Below are 18,450 nucleotides of genomic sequence, written 5' to 3' on the forward strand. Positions count from 1 at the left end.
TAGTTCTTCAAAAGATGAAAATTATAATTTACTCACCCTAATACATAATATAAAAATATAATATAATGTATGTATTTTAAATAAATGCTGTTATTTTGAATATGCTGTTATTATTAATAACTCACCCTCATGTTGTTCCAAACCCATAAGACCTCTGTTTATCTTTGGAACACAGTTTAAAATATTTTAGATTTAGTCCGAGAGCTCTAAGTCCCTCCATTGAAGCTGTGTGTACGGTCTACTGTCCATGTCCAGAAAGGTAAGAAAAACATCATCAAAGTAGTCCATGTGACATCAGAGGGTCAGTTAGAATTTTTTGAAGCATCGAAAATACATTTTGGTCCAAAAATAGCAAAAACTACGACTTTATTCAGCATTGTCTTCTCTTCCGTGTCAGTCGTGAGAGACAGTTCAAAACAAAGCAGTTTGTCTTATCCGGTTCGCGAACGAATCATTCGATGTGACCGGATCTTTTTGAACCAGTTCACCAAATCGAACTGAATCATTTTAAACGGTTCGCGTCTTCAATACGCATTAATCCACAAATGACTTAAGCTTAATTTTAATGTGGCTGACACTCCCTCGGAGTTAAAACAAACCAATATCGCGGAGTAATTCATGTACTCAAACAGTACACTGACTGAACTGCTGTGAAGAGAGAACTAAAGATGAACACCGAGCCGAGCCAGATAGCGAACAATAGACTGACTCGTTCACGAGTCAAGAACCGGTTGCATCGGTTTTCGGATCACCAGTACTTCTTTCGGACAGTTTGATTCAATAAACTGGTTGAAGAAAACGGTTCACTGGTTCTTTTGCGCTCGACGTAATGGCGTCATTGGCGATGATTGCCGTTGATTCAAGCCTTCGGTTTACCCGCGCTCATAACACTAGCACAGAATCAGTTCAGAATCAATCACCAAAAGAATCAGTTCGGTTCAGATGCTCTGTGTGTCAGTCTGCTTCACGCTAAATCACACATGCGCAGTATCATCAGCTCCTCGGTTCTGGAATCGGACGCGTCTGACAGAAACGGTTCTTGACTTGTGAACGAGTCATTATCTGGCTCGGCTCTGTGTTCATCTTCAGTTCTCTCTTCACAGCAGTTCAGTCAGTGTACTGTTTGAGTACATGAATTACTCCGGGATATTGGTTTGTTTTAACACAGAGGGAGTGTCAGCCACATTAAAAAAGTTAACAGCTTGAGTCATTTGTGGATTAATGCGTATTGGAGACGCGAACCGTTTAAAATGATTCAGTTCAATTTGGAGAACTGGTTCAAAAAGATCCGGTTACATCGAATGATTCGTTCGCGATCCGGATATCACAAACTGCATTGTTTTGAACTGTCGCTCACAACAGACATGGAAGAGAAGACAATGCTGAATAAAGACGTAGTTTTTGCTATTTTTGGACCAAAATGTATTTTCGATGATTCAAAAAATTCTAACTGACCCTCTGATGTCACATGGACTACTTTGAAGATGTTTTTCTTACCTTTCTGGACATGGACAGTAGACCGTTCACAAAGCTTCAATGGAGGGACTGAGAGCTCTCGGACTAAATCTAAAATATCTTAAATTGTGTTCCAAAGATAAACAGAGGTCTCACTGGTTTGGAACAACATGAGGGTGAGTTATTAATGACATGATTTAGCTATTTGGGTGAACTATCCCTTTAAGACTGAAGTAATAGCTGTTGAAAATTCAGCTTTGCCATCACAGGAATACATTAATTAAATGACATTTCACAATATATTCAAATAGAACAAGTATTTTAAACTGAAGTAATATCTCACAGTATTGCTGTTTTTATTGTATTTTTGAACAAATAAATGCAAAAAAAAAAACCCCCAAAAAAAAAACACATCCAATATCATTTGAATGGAAGAACATATGTTGTTATCTTTTGTGTAAAAAGCAGACCAAAATTAAAGTCATTATTCACTTCAAAATTGACCACAAAAGACGTGCAGTCAACAAAAATTTTACATGAAAGCCATTAACTAATTCAATTGAAAATATGATATTTCTAAATTTCACCACCTGTTCCAGAGAAAGTAATTAAGTCAAACAGGATTGGAACGGCATGTTTGGGAGTAAATAACACAAATTTGGGGTGAATTCTCCTTTACTAGGAGTACCACCAAGACAGCCAAGAGCTGCTCAGTAAGCAGATAAAAACTGGATTCCTGAGCTAAGCTCCAGTGCTGCTTGGCGTGAGACTTCAGGCTTCACACACACATACACAAACAATCAGCAGGTTGACCTATTTAACATTCTCTCACAGGAAAACAGCAAGGGTAAGAATCGTGACCATATTTCCCTGATCTCAAAGATCATTTTATTATCTTTTTTCACATTAATTATCTCAGTTTTTTGGATTGAAAGAATATTCAGCTCCTTTACTTAGTAAAATCATTGTAAGAAATGTGGCACTTAATCTAATCTGCCGGACTTTTGATTAAAGGCTTAAAGTTTTATCCACATTGCAGCTCATTCTGGCCAAGAACTGCCTACTTGGACAAGGAAAGACATGCATATAAAGCGATCATTCACATTTTTTTGTTTTTACATGCCATTTAAAGGCGGGTTTATCCGAAATAGATTATACCACAACAATAGACCATTGTTGAAAAAAATCATTCAAATGGCACGGCCCTTTCCGTGAACGACTGTACACAGGAAAAAATAGTTTTTTTTATAATCTTCATCAGATATTCCGTGAACAGACTGTGGGAGGTTTGAGGCTAAACAATCTATAAAGTGTGGGTTTAAAAACACTTTTAAAGAATGCAAAATGAACGAGTGTAAAAGAGTGTTCTCGGGCTTTAAGCAAACTCTATACCCATCAAAAGAATAGTTTGGTTTGTGGTGTAGAGAATCAAGCTCTCTGTGGCAGATATTTGTCCCAGTTTCCCCCAGACTTCCTCCAGTGTCCCTGCAGAATCAGTCTCAAAGCAGACTACAGAGGAGGTGACAGATTACATATATAGAAACACATATGCACTTGTGTGTGAAAGAGCAAATGAGAGCAGTAAACTCAGACAGCATTTTGTTGTTTACCAGCAGACGATGATACTGTGTACGAAAAAAAGATAACTACAGGACTCTCCAGACACCCGATGTACACTCAATAGGAAGGTCTTGCTTCAGCCGTTTTCACTCTATACTCATTGTTTTCACCCTGTACTCTAAAGAAGAAAAGAAAAGAAAATTTGAAGAAAATTGTTTCATTAATGTCAAATGTTCTATTATGAATCCATGTATACAAACAGATAAATTGTACAGTTTTAATCATAATAATAATAAAATAGGTACATTATGCATTTGCAATATGCATTTACAATAGAGAAATGTCTATTGCATTCATTAAATATTTGCTTGGATGTCTAAAACTCATTGACTAAAAAAACCTGACTAAAATGCTCATACATTTCATTGAATAAACAAAAACAGGACAAATTTTTCTAAACATGATAACTAAAATGTACATTTGAGTATGACTAAGACTAAATTAAAAATGGCTGCCAAAATTTATAATGCTGTACGGTTAATTAATAATTATCTTATCGTTAAAATGTCAAGTTTTCATTGACTAAAACAGACTAAAATGTTAAGACTTTTAGGACAATTTAGCCTGGGAATAAGACTAAGACTAAAATGAAAATAGCTGACTAAATGAACACTAGCTTGAATAGATATGGTCAATCACAGCTTGACTTGAGGCCCTTCCTGTCTCAGCTGTCCATATAAAGATAAACAATCCCTTGATCTCTTCCACTCAAGAGCAGAATGAGAAGGCCCTGCCAAATGGAGCCATTAGTGTTATTATTCTTATTCTTACAGGTATCCATAGAAATAGAATGATAAGTCCCTGGAGGACGAGTCTCCCCATGTGTGTGTGTGTGTGTGTGTTGCGGCTTTCCCAAAGGGGAATGGAGTAGGAGGCACATCATTAGCATCAGTATGTAAAGTTGTGCTTACAGCTTGAGAGATGGATGCAGAGAAGAGAGAGATGGAGAGACAGACCACATCTCTTCACCTTCCACAGGTGGCCCTTTCATCTCCTTCGTTCACTCGTTCCCCTCCTACTTTGATGAATATGGATGGATGTGTGTAACATTAGCTTTAATGAGGAGTATACTTTAAGTGTCATATTAACCATTCACACAATTCTAATGCTTGCTCTTTCCCCTCATGCATATGTAGCAATTGTTTTGTTGGTAAATGTCCCCTGTTTTGCAGACTGTTGGCACTGGTGACACGACTCAAGGGGGCATTTACACTGGCAGTGTTTTGTAGCGAAAAAACAACCCGGACTTAAGTTAAAAATTGCAAACTTTATTTCAGAATGCCCAAAGAAGTATACTACACAACATAGACAGCATATGCACAATATACTGGTACAATATTATTTATCAGTCCATATTAGAGATACAGTATTTAATTTATCCGTTTTGGATGATACTTTACATTTACTTGTTCATACTCAGTTACACAATTTTTACATTTAGATGACCTTTGCTATCCTCTAACAATCACTTAAAATTAATCTTTAAATGAATAATTTTAAAACAACCATTATTAAAAATAATTTAATAACAGTGCAATGTTATCTTAAAAATCTCTATCTTTAAAACAAATCTCAAAATTAATAGCATTTTTTCAAACTGTCCATCATATGTTAAAGTTATTTTTATTTATTAATTGCATTTATTAATATATTATTAATTTATTTAGTCAGAATAGTATAGGAGATATTTTTTATTTTGATAATCTATCAAATATATATATATAAAAATGATAAAGAGTTTAGTTTTAATGTTTATTTCTTATGTAAACAAAACAGTATAGTTTTAATATTTTATAAATGATCTGTAAAAAAAATAAATACGCCCATCAGTTTCTCTGTTGTCAATCCCACAATCCCTCTCACGAGCCTGTTGCTCAGCTCCCCTAGAAAACAGATTGAAAGCACCTATTCAGCTCCCCTTTGAGGTACAAAATCGAACCTCTCCAAAATGGCAAACCCATGATGCAAGACCATCACAAAACAAGTTCTAATAAAAGAGATATTGAACAGGCTGCGGTGCCCGTTATAAAAACATTAGGGTGATAAAAGCAAGGGCTTGGTGGTTGGATAAAAGAAGCAAAGTATAAATCATTGCTTTATGAGACGTGCCAAATTCCTTGGCACTGGCGGGGATTAGGGGATGATGGGTTGTTTTCCACTGTGGTCATCCGTCTGTGAGCAGGTTATTGTAGGCCGAGCGGAATCCTGCGCTGTTGCTATTGTCAGGGCGATAACTCGCTCATGATCTGACTCTTAAATTCTGAAAGTGTCTCAGACTCCATGTCTTCCATGGCTTAGACTTCAACCCTGGCAGTCAAAAGAAATTGTAAATTGTTTTGCCAATTGTATTACCTCTTTTCTTTCCACGGGAAAATCATAACTCTCTGGATCAGTAATGAAATGCTACCAAGTAGATGAGTACCAAGTAGGAGGAAGACGGTTTGATCTCAAGATTTTCCACCTTTAAATTGTATCTCATTGTTCTCAATTTCGTTGTTTTGCTACATCCCTGGTCTACATCGACCTTGGCAGTGCTCAAGTTCAACTCCCCAGCATTCTTGAGCATAACATCTCTATGTATCTAGGTTACGGTATAATTGAACGTCAGGATTTGCCAAAGGCCCAGATTTCTCAAATTTCCGTTGGGGTTTTTGTCTCAAGAAAAGAAAGAGGAAAAATCTAGAGTGCTCTTTAATATGTTACATGTTCTTCTAAGCATCCCCCTCTTTTCTTACTACAGGGCCACCATCAGCTCCTCAGAACATGCTTTACAACATCAACCACACCACTGTCAGCCTAGAGTGGACCCCGCCAGCTGACACAGGCGGCCGTAATGACGTGACGTACCGGATTATTTGCCGCCGCTGTACCTGGGAGCCAGAAGAGTGCTTTCCTTGTGGGAGCAACGTTGGCTACTTGCCACAGCAGAGTGGATTAATGGACACCTACGTCACCATCACTGATCTGTTAGCTCATGCAAACTACACCTTTGAGGTTGAGGCCGTGAACGGCGTGTCCGACCTTAGCCGTACCCAGCGACTGTTTGCAGCCGTCAGCATCGCGACCAGCCAAGCAGGTAAGAGGGTTTGCACTTCTGTGGCAATTCGACTGCAGATCTGAAAGGTTTTTAGATGCATACAAGCAAATCCGCATTTTACATATGTATATTTGCAGCATTTTGGTTTTTGACTTCATTGTGTTATGCTTTGGATGCATGTTTTAACGCTAGAAGGAAGTTCTGGTGTTTTCATGTTGGATGCCTGTATAATCTCAAGCCTGTGTAATTTCCGAATGCTGCATTTACATTTCTGTACTTACCGCCATTGGGATAATTTAACAAATTATCTGGCAACCGTTTTCCTGCAGTTCATAATTTGTGGTTTTCTGGTGATGGCACTGGTGAACAGCAACAGATGATAAATAATAGAAGTCACGTACAAGAATTCCTCTCCCGTTTCCCCTTCAGTTTTTTTATTGTCTGCTAGAGGAACCGCCACCTTTAAATATCACTTACAGTCGCCATGGCTGACATTTCCGCAAGACTCTTTGTTGAATTCTTGATAAATGATTTGAGCTTTCACTTTATCCCTTGAAATTAAATGGGTGGCAAATGCTTGCACTGGTGCTGAAGTCATGGCCACAAACATTATTAGCTCGACGAGTGGTTGCCTGTGTTTGGCTCTCCCTCTTTCTCTCATGCTCACTCTCTCGGGAGTTGGCCATAATTTAAGAGCTGTTTCTGAGACTGCACATGCTATAGAAATGCATATTTTTTAATGAACTTTTTTTTATGGATCTGCAAAACAAGATTTCTCTTTCATGCCCAAGCATCCATGAAATACAATTTGCCTTCAAATGCATACTGGTTCTGGTCATTAACAAGAGGTTAGTAGACAGTGATAGCTTAGCACCATGCTTTAGAGTGTAGTGTTGTTGTACATGCACACATACAAACTAATACAGTATTTGACTATACTGTTGTGAGTCTTTGTTGTTAGAAAAAATATCTAGGGATGGTCACAGTGGGTGAATTTATTTAGACATGTGTTCACTAGTTTAAGACAATACATATTTTTTTTATCTAGATGTTTTATCTAGAAAATGTATAATTATTTTATCTTGACATGAAAATGCTGACTAGTTTATCTTTTTTGTCTACATAATATGTACTATTTTTTAAATATTATTTACTATATTTTAAAGATATATGTAGTCTATTTTCTCTTTTAGGAGATTATTATATATTATTCTTATCTAGGCACCATTATAAGTAAACCCTTACGAAAGGAAAATATATTTACCAATATATTTCTTAAAATATATTGTGATATATTGTAATATATTATTTTCCCTTTTTATTTTCTAATATATTATATATTTGAATACATTTAATAATATATTGATGATACATATATTACATAATATATTGCAAAATATACAAATGATTGCCGCTTTCAATATATTGCAGTTTATTGGAAAAGATAAATATACATAAGAATATATGCCTAATATATTACATGATATTTTCCAATATACTGCAATATATTTTTGTTTCATAAGGGAAGCACCACCACTAAGGTCTTTAAGACAGATATTTTTGGCTGTTGCATTGCACCTTGAGGATCCGGCTTCCTGTTTCATTCTGTTGTGCTTAGTTCAGCTTTTTTTGAATGCAGGAACATGTTTTATGTACACATTCTCAAAGAAATACAATTTTTTTATTTTTAATCTACACCAATTAGTCATCCACTCAGAGTGTGTAGTTTTGTACGTCCCTGGTGTTTCACCACCTGCATTCAAAAGTCAAGTTCTTATTTGCATTTTTGTTGTTTTTGTGGTTTGCAAACAAAACAAGGTCAGTGACAGGATAACACAAGCAGCTCATGCATGCACTTGCTCACAGAGAGATGAGGGAAGAGACACAGAGGGAGAGGCGATAATGACCAGCAGGCAGTTAAATGAGGGAGGAACGGAGCCGAGGAGGAAGGGGAGAGGGGATGATGTATGTTTCATGACAGGGATCGTGACAGAGACACTCGCTGGAGTAAGGAGCCACAAGGACGCACAAACACCTTGGTATGTTGAGGGGAGAAGCTAGATAAGGGACAGCGAGAGGGGGAAAAGACCCTTGTCTCAAAGTGAGAGCCGTGCGTAATTATGTCTGGCATACTTACAACAGACAATTACACAAGCCACTCTGGGCAATATTTAGTCATTAGTTATTGTCAGATTGAGAAAATGTATTATTAAAGTACTGTTTTCTGTAATGGCAGTATTACCAGTTTCATTGTCATGTCTTCCAAACTACAGAGTAGGCCATGGATACTAAAAAAAAATGGAGTACAGAATAAAATATTCCTTTATGAACTTCATTCAGCTAAATTTTGAACGTGGGAATTTTCTTAGTCCCTCTAAGAATGGCGTCTGATTGTGGTCAGGCAAATATGTCTTATTATACAGGACTGCAAAGGAACGAATCAACCGCACGTCCTTAATAAGTAAGCACAGGCTCCATTTGAATACAGTAGGATTGTTGTGATGGCAAACCGATAGGAGCCCTGGACAATCAGCCCCTTGTTTAGAGCTGAGATGAGAAAATTTAACCCTATCAGAGCATGCTCAATTCTCTGCTCGCTCGAGCATTACAGGCGCAATTTTACCCCTGGGTTACTACGGCAATGGATGACTACCTCATAAGGGACGAGAATAGAACTTCCTGAAACAGTAAGCTGCCGGCCGGTCAGACAGAGCAGGACACTCATTAACACTGATGATTTTATCACGGCCTTCAGAGTAGAAAAAATAAATTATAAAGAGAGGGAACAGAAAGATGAAGAGCAGTTGGGGTGAGGAGCAAGAATTAAAACTGATAGAATATATATTTTGATTTAATTTTTCAAATATCAGCATCGGACGATACGTTTTTCTGCTTGGCTGATGTGTTCAAGGCAGGACTTTTATTTTGATGCTGCTGAGAGCAGAATACAGTGCTCACACTCTCACTCTTGTTCAATGTTGTTGTTAACAGTTCTGTCTAATACGGATAGAAGTCTATCTATTAATCAGATAGAATGGTTAAACAAAGGAATTAATATATACAGTAAGTATTATAAGGATTGCATTTATATTATTTATATAATTTATATAATTTGATGCCCGTATCGTCCGATGCTTTTTAATATATTTTCATCAAATATTTTTGGGTTTTTATTTGTGAAAAAATACCTTGTCATATAAAGTATAAGTATGTTTATTTTACACATTTATTTTTTAATCGTCAAATGATTAAAAAATTCTTAAATATTAATAATAATCATTTTTAAAAATCATATTGGCATTATATCCGCTATCGCCCCCCCCCCCCCCCCCCCCCGCTTTCCAAGATAATCGGCATCGGCTGTCAAAAAACACATGGCGGTTGACCACTAATCAAAAACTGACAGTAAAGACATTTATAAATTGAAAAAGATGAATATTTAATATTTTTGAACTTACTATTCTTCAAAGAGTCATGAAAGAGTCCACAAAAATATTAAGCAACAGAACAAATGTTTTCTACAGTGATAATAAGAAATGTTTCTTGAGCAGCAAATCAACATATTAGAATGATTTCTGAAAGATCATGTGACACTGAAGCCGGCAGAAAATTCAGCTTTGCCAACACAGGAATAAATATGTCTTTAAATATATTAAAATAGAAAAGTTATTTTAAACTGTAATAATTTTACTGTGTTAATAATTACTGCTTTTACTATATTTTGAACAAAAAATTTACCAAACATGAACTGTTGAACATTCTGTTGTGCTTTAGCTAGCATTAACAGCAGAAAAGAACCAAGGAAAGAAAAGGCAGTGAGAAAACAAGGGATGTAGTAAGTAACAGTAAGGACAGCAGAAAGCTAAGGTGTGGAGCCCGAATCCAGATGGCCAGATATGCAACTGAAGAGGAATTTTGGAATCCTCCCTTAAATTATCCTTCCACTACTGAGCGATACGATGTGAGAAAAAAGATATGAGAGATGGGTGACTCGGAGTACTCTTTGTTCCTTCAAAGCCTAATTACTTCCCTGCTCTCCATGAAATGGTTTTAAATAGCGAATGCTTTTGTATCGGCAGGTTCATCATCATCATCGTTTATTTTTTTTATGTTCTTTTTTGCTCCATTGATGCCCCTTGCCATCCCCCTGCAGACGTATGTAAATTCTCTCTCTCTTTAATGGCAACCCCCCCCCCCACACACACACACACTTTCTAGAGGACTCTATTGTCACTTGACATCTCCGTAGAGATGCCCTTGGATGCGTCACTCTCTTTTTCCTTCACTCGCTTCATCTCTCTATGTGTGTCTGTCTAAACAACACCCATTGTTCTTCCCAATGCTCTTGAGCAGAAATAGCTCAAAGAATAACCATTAATATTTATTCAGGAAAGTCTTTCTGAGGAAAACAGTATGGAATCAGGCACCAAACAGCCCTTTCCACGCCGCAGAATTCAGCAGCCAGATGTGAGACGTGCGTTTTAGATGCAAACAGCATGCGCTGTAAACAGAATCAAAGCGAGGGAAGGCGAGAAGCTGTGGAAATTGATTTTTAATGCTTAGGTTACATGTCAGAAGAGCACGATGTGCATGCTGCCCGCTGATAGCTGTCTCTGACTGTGGCCCACTCTGTCTAGGATGTTGCAAAGTGTTTGATAGGGAAGCACATTAACCCTGTACTTCGCTACGCTGCTCTTGTCTTCTGCTTTAGAAGGGAAATGGCTTTAAGTTCTATTTGTTGAGGCACATGGATTTCATACATAGCCCAGTTTTTCCAATGCTACTAGATTCCAGTTGGGTTATTTGCTCTCATCTCTCGAGGAGAAGCGTTCTGTAGCTCACACCGTACTTTGATCTCAAGAACCTTTGTGTTTCGAGCTGCAGGACTGAAGTAAATAACAGAAAATGTTGTCTCTTGTTCAGGGCAGACGGTCACATTAGCAGGAACTTGTTTGTCACTCCCTGTGTTTTAAAAATGGAAACTGTGATCTTTTCTTTCCAAATGCTAGAAAATATTAGGTGATTATTAGGTAAAAATTAGGTAAGGTGATTGATTTTGTCAATCTGGAATTGATTGAACCATTGGATCACTCTTGTTTGCTAATTACTGTGGTCTCAAGTAAGTGACAGATGGTATGTTTTTGATTAAAGATTATGAAGACACATGGATTTAAAATAATGACAATGTCCACAGATAAATCATTTATAATAAACACAGCAATAAGTTGTAACTTCAAATGAAGCTGAACTCTGAGAATCCAAACCAAGCTTGTTTTCTTCTGCAAGCTTCAAGCGATATCCCAATGTGTCGCGCCAAGCATTATAAAGTGCAAAAAAGAATTCTTATGCCCCAGATTGAAAGACGATGCTCCTGGCATTTCTCCTGTAATTAATACGGCCACTTTTTCGACACGTTGTCACTGCAAAATGGATCCCGTTCAATACCCCCGAGAAGAATCACACTTTGGGGAACAATAAGGTCATTGATTGATCTCGGCAAAATCCTAATCTGTGGCAAGGAGGTTAAACAGAATGGATTGATTGATTCCCAGGATTCCCAGTCGGCCAGTGCTGGGTGGTGTCATTTTCTAGTTAAGCGGATCCCTCAAGCCTCTTTTGTAGCATTTGTATGCCGTTTTATGTTACCTGAGAGGCCTTCCTCTGTCTCCCTTGCCACTCTCTCTCTTTCTGTCTTCCATCTGTGGTAATTTGATAAGAGCTGGACCAGTCGCTACAATTTAACAGCTGTGGTTAAATAGCTGGTAGTCTGGCTCACAGTGGCCTCGGCGGCCTTACTCTGGGCACTTAACCTGTGGCATTGTGCGAAATGCCTCACAATTCGTCCGTCACCCAATCCGTCAACACTGAATAATTTTCATGGAAGGTGCACTTTAATTACTTTCCCATTTAAGTGGCATTGCGGTGGCCTATCTAGGTCATTAATCTCAGTGAGGATCCTGTTGCAAGCCTTTTATTGCTGGCAAACGAAGCCCCCCAAATCCCCCAGAATCTTCTCTGCTTGACTGACTGCAGACTCCCAGCAGCCACTGCTCCAGTCTGTCCTTCTGAACTGGCCACTGTCGCGGAAGTGAGAGACACAGACAGAGAGAAAAAGAAAGAGAGATCTACTCTTGTCTCTCAGCATGAGGGAGAGGGTGGAGGGGAAGTTTGCCAGCTACCTTGAAGGGACCTGTTGGACTCAGTGCGAGCAGGACTTTCTGGTGTCCAAGAAGTAGAATCAAGCACAACTGGCTGTTCAGAGATTTGCCAGATCAACTGTACTTAAGTACTTGTTAATACTAATTAACAACACCATTATTTTTAGTTTAGGGCTTTAAAAGGAATTTTTTTTTATATTAGTTAAATTTAAACAAAAACGTGAAAGCGAAGCAAATATTTACTTTGCTGGTCAATTTTTACAGTTAAATTGACAATACTTGTCGTATGCACAGAGAATATATTTTTTTGGGGGACATGTTTACAAGAAAAACTATTTTAGTCATTCTTATTCAACATTACAATGTGTAATATAATTTACTACAATTTATAGCATTTATCTGTGAAGAAGTAGGGCAGGTATGAAAATCATAACTTGTATGTATTTGGGTTCACTTCATTGTTCTGTGCCTCTGTCAGACAAGCAGATACCAACTCGCTCAGTTATTTAGATTCCTGTGAGGCAAGCAACAAAGTTTTCAGACAAAGTCCCTCCCCCGACCTCTTCGATCCCCTGCTTTTGACATCAAATGTGTTGTCTCTGTCTGAGCAAAAGAGTATCAGTCACTTTCCAAATTACCATCAATATTTTTTGTGAGTTCCAGGTGCCTACCATGCATAAAAGTTGGAGGATTTAGTCCCCTTGTAATTGTCACCACCTTATGAACTCTCCGAGCCTTTTCACCCGAATGTCCTCAGATGTGCCGTCAGCAGAGAAATATAAATTGGAACAAAAATGGAAGCATCAAATAATGCTGGTGGCCTTCATGGCGAGAGGTTATTAACGGCCAGTTCTAACTGACAGGCGTTAATTGAACATTCTGACTGGATAATTCATAGAGGCTTTGAAGAAACTGTTTCAGCTCACAATGTGTCTGATATAAAGAGGTTATGAGGATATTTTAAACCCAGAAGCAGTCCATTGTATCAGGCACTTCTGTACAGGCTAGCCACATATTTATTTTCTGCTTGAAGATGGAATATAAGAGGTAATCTTATTTTGTTGAAAATATAATCATATATTTATAATTAAAAGTGAAAACACATACTCTAACATGATGGTTGTGACCAAAAACATAGGAAATAAAAATATCAAGTAGCAATATATAATACATTTATTTTATACACATACTTTTTACCAACTTATGACTCCATTTCAAATTATTTATTTATTTATTCATTATGCTATTGGACTTTTGGACACAACTGCTAGGCCACAGCTTCAGTCTGATATTATTTAGCCAAATATATATATACTCTTAATCAGTTAGTCAAGCATTACAATAATCAAGTGTTATTTAATAATAGAACTTTAGTAATAAGAAATAAACTTGATAACCATGCTTAAATGTATATTAGTCATTTTAACTGAACATTTTAACTGGACTGGTGGTGGTGCTTTTTATAAAAAACATACTTATAAGATAATGATACAAATTCTACTCATAAGAACTATAAAACGCACTAAGGATTAATGAGCTGCTGTATTCATGAATATTAATCAGGTTTTGTGCGTTGCTGAAATCAAAACCGGGACGATAATAGGTGAGCACCAGCCAATGAGATTGCCATTTGTGCATTAGTTCCGCCCACTACCGAAAAACCCAGTAGTTCTTAAACGCTGAAGAACTCCAAAGGAACGCCGTTAATTTGACAGGAAAATACAGCAAAGAAAATTGTTTACATATAGCGCATTAATTCACTCTCTTTTTCTCTCTCTCTCTGTCTCCATGTGTGAGAGACAAAGCAATGGTGAGTCGTGCACTTTCACACTAGATTTTATGGTACGTCAAATACAGGTGCGTTGCACATCCATCCAGATGAACTAAAAAACAGCACAGATCGTTTGATGGAGAGTGAAGCTCTGAAGCGCTCAGTCAGTGAGTGTTCCGCGAGTGAAAATATTGTGCTAAACTTATAATTCCCTTATACCTCCAACTCACACATTGGCGAGTAAAATCTAAGAATTTATTAGCCATTGGCTAATATTAGACATCATTTAGTCGCACAGAGTGAAAATTCTGTCACATATGCAAGTGATTTACTTGCAATGTAGAGGGTTGACACAGTCGCACATACAAACAAACGCACCTGTGCCACTCTGTCCTCCTGTTTACATGCAACTGTGTTAGGCTGTTCTGGGGTTAGAGTGTTTCATTTCCTGCTGCAGAAGGGTTAAATCATAGGGGAGGCAGTACTGTGGTAGTGTGCAACTGAATTGAGCTATGTGTCAGCAGTGCCCGAGACCAGCTGCTGCAACCTACCACACTCAAGAACAAACTCATCGCCTTAACAGCTCACACTTGTAATGTGTGACTGTGAGAGAGAAATTGTGTGCATGTGCATTTAAAGTGTGTGTGTGTTTGGATGTGTAGAGCGGCAAATCCTTTAAAACTGTCTGTTGCCTGTGTGATAAGCAGAAAACTGTGTGCCAAACTGAACAGCAGACTGGCACATCTGATATCATACTTCTTTATAACAGCCTTGTCAAGCTTGTCAGACACTTCATACATATACACACCTTTTGCTGGTAAAGACAAGATGGTTATATTACATAATTGTGGTCGGGCTGTTCATTTGATTTTTTTTGTTATTAGTGAGTGACGTGACATACAGCCAAGTATGGTGACCCTTATTCAGAATTCATGCTCTGCATTTAACCCATCCATAGTGCACACACACAGCAGTGAACACACACCCAGAGCAGTGGGCAGCCATTTATGCTGCGGCGCCCGGGGAGCAGTTGGGGGTTCGGTGCCTTGCTCAAGGGCACCTCAGTCATGGTATTGAAGGTGGAGAGAGCACTGCACATTCACTCCACCCAACTACAATTCCTACCGGCTTGAGACTTGAACTCACAACCTTTGGATTACAAGTCCAAATCTCTATTATTTACTGATTATTTATTATTTATTGATTTAAAACAGAAAAATCGTAATGTAATAATCGTAAACATCATAGCTTCCCTTTTTTAGGGACTGACCTTTTTTTTTACCTGATTAAAGACCAGAAGATGACGGAAAAGTTTGCCTTTTCCTCATTATTCTGTTGTTCATTGTCTCATCAACGCACCGTCTCCTGTGGAGAAGGAAACTAATTATGTCTTCATCCCTTCCTGTTCGCACCTCCTCCTATTCTCTCCATTAGCCAAAGAAATTCAAATGAGTTTTAGTCTAGCTACTTTTGGCATGGGAATAAGTGAAGTAGAATAAACGTTCACTAGAATATAATAGGAAACAAATACAAATAATTTGTTCCACGATTGGCACCTGCACAGAATCGTCAACTTTTTTGACATCTTTTAGCTGTTTCCTAAGCGTAACTTGATTTTTTTCATGTCTCACACCTGCTGGTTTCTGTAAGCTATATGTGACACTAACACACACATACACACACACTGTGCCTCTCAGCCATATTGCTCTGGTGTCTTTTCATCAAAGCTGCAGGACGATATGAGGGCCATCTGCTCTCCTGGCTTTTAATGTTATAGTATAAAACAACAATAAAAAGATTACAGCATCCACAGACTGAGTGAGAGGAATCTATTCGGAAGACAGATGGGGAACACAGCTGGACTGGACACTGTAAAACAGGGTAACAGGAAGCAGAGAGGATACTGGGATGGCAGATAGTGACCATCAGATTTGAAAAAGTATTTTTGTCTTATCCAACAGCAGGTGTTCTGTCATTGCATCTGACTGGAAAGGCTTGCTGCTTTTTGTTTAGGACAAGCTTTGTTTTGCCACAATTTAAATCATCTCTGTCACTTGTGATATGGGACAGGAGGCTTTTCTTTATCTTTTTGTGTCCATTGATGTCATTTTGGATTAGTTATCATGGCTCTGCAGTAAGAAAGGTCAGATAGCACGGAGCCAGTGTGAGAGTGTTTTGAGAGGAAATTGTCACACACCCACCAAAAGTATGTAAACTTTTTTTATTTATTGAAGATTTATATAGATTTAATACTCTCTTAAATGTTATTTAATAAATAAATGTATTTATTTATTTTTATTAATTTTAAATTTGTATTATTATTATTTTAAAATAAAGTTTCCTTAGCAAAACAAAAATGTTAATAAATATATATTTTTTAGAACTGTAAATAACATTTAAATAAAAAGTATTTAAAATGTAAATAAATGTATCTATTTCAGACAAACATATATTTTTTAGTTGTTAGAATTATTATTATTATTATTATTAATGTTTTATTTTTTGCAGTGGGACCAATTAAAATATTGTTAAGGCAAGGACAAATCTAAACTTAAACAGAAATAAAATCTTCCTTATTGTTGAGCCCTGGTTATGAAAACATAAATATATTTGTTAAATATACACAGAGGTTAAATATTTAACTTCATGCTTGGATTTGTAAATGGTACCAAACAATGGCATATGGCATAACCATATTGTACTAACAACTACATGGAATGTACCTGATTTGAGCAAAATAATATTTTTAAATGCTCTTTTGTTGCTTTCTTACGTTTCCTTCTGGTTTATTTATAGAACACATTCCTTTTATATTTTCCTTGGCTGAGTGGAATGTGATTTTTCATCCCTGACAGTACAGAGGAAAAAACTGAAATTGGGAAAATGTAGAGCATTTCCCCCCCCTGCTTCAGTGAAGAGCAGGCATTAAAACAAAACAAAACACAAACCACCATCTTTGTGTTGCTTTGTCTGTTTTTGCTGACCTTTCCTCTGTCTGTAGAAAAGAACGGGGGATTCCACATGGTTTTGACAGGTGTGTTTCCTCTTTCAGAAAGATCACAGTCTTTATTCAGGTTAAGCCCCTCACCCGAACCCTCAGTGACAGATATATTAACTAGTTGAAAAAATATTTGAATTCAATTAATTATTTAAATGCAACATAAATTATATCTTTATTTTAATAATAATTATAAAAAAATAGATATTATTATTATTTTTTTTTTTAATGTTGCTCCAAATGCAGGATTACAATCTGGCAAGCATCTCTCAAGTTTCTGGTTGCCAAAATGCCATTGATATCCCCCATTCCAGGAGACATATAAATTATGGCAACAAACGCAAGAGAAGTACAACTCATAAACATCTCAATGCACTGATTCCATGTTTTCATGAACCTGACAGTACATTGTGACCAACCAGTCTGAATATCATTGATAGAAATGTCAGCCACAATGTCTCTTTAGGCAGGTGTGGGAACAGAGCAGGGGCATTGAAAGGCTTTTCTTACTCTTTTATCCCTAACTACCGGAAGAGGTGGCTCTGTTTAAATGAAGTGAAATTTTTTCCTATTTGCATAATAGAAAAGCAACATCCTCCAATTAACTGCTGACAAAGTGGATTTAGTTCCCTTAAGAAAACAAGGCTAGAGCACAAAGAAAGGCCAAAGCTTCGTTCTAGCCATCATTGTGCTTGGAAAAGTTAGGGGCGGACTTGACCACAATTTATTCAGCAAGCACTGCTCCTGGTCCCCCCTCTTATGACCAGACTCATGTTAAATCACCAATTACAGTAAAGCCATTCAGTTCCCACATAGTGCCTGAGGAAATAGTAACACCAGTTAAGTTCTTATCCGCTAGTGTGGCCTGATCTATGGCTTGTCACATCTGTTTCTCTCTTGGCCCTTTATCTAGGCTGTGTTCATTGTGTTCATACGAGGACCCAGTGTATGTTTAAAAGCCACAGGAGATACAGTGATGGTGGTCTTTGTGTCCTGATTGGCTCAGTCTGACACAGGGGGAGGGATTTTGGATTTGAAAGGCTATTTGTCTGTTTTAATGGTGAGGGATTATAGTAATTTAAGTCAATAAACAGACTAGACTAGAACAGCTTTTTTTTATTGATTAATGGTGCTTGTGTTAAGCGGACCACTTTTTAGAGGCGGCGCCGTTAAGAGTGATTCACGGCATTGGTTACTGATTAGTTCTATATGGATGGAGAGTTCATCTGACCGGAAATTCACAGACGTCTTTGTGTTTTGTTCTGCGCTTCTGCATTTTTACGCATTGTCCATCTTTTCCAGGGGGAAAATGCTGAATTTTTCATCTAAGCTTGAGGTTTTGAATCTGGCTATTCTCCAGACTTTAATCAGACTTCAAAGGATCCGCAAGACCTCTCTACCCCCCTCCACA

At 37.5% G+C, this 18,450-nt stretch overlaps 1 protein-coding gene across 4 annotated transcripts in view; it reads left to right on the forward strand.

Moving 5' to 3' along the window:
- LOC132092506 (ephrin type-A receptor 7-like) overlaps nt 1-18,450 on the forward strand; it is a 77,199-nt gene that overhangs the window by 22,286 nt on the left and 36,463 nt on the right. For all 4 annotated transcript variants that reach the window (XM_059498759.1, XM_059498762.1, XM_059498760.1 and 1 more), the window contains exon 5: nt 5,816-6,151. In XM_059498759.1, coding sequence (XP_059354742.1) covers nt 5,816-6,151 — 336 coding nt within the window. The remainder of the gene's footprint in view (nt 1-5,815; nt 6,152-18,450) is intronic.

This window comes from Carassius carassius, chromosome 18, assembly GCF_963082965.1.
Source record: "Carassius carassius chromosome 18, fCarCar2.1, whole genome shotgun sequence".
NCBI classification, from domain to species: domain Eukaryota; kingdom Metazoa; phylum Chordata; class Actinopteri; order Cypriniformes; family Cyprinidae; genus Carassius; species Carassius carassius.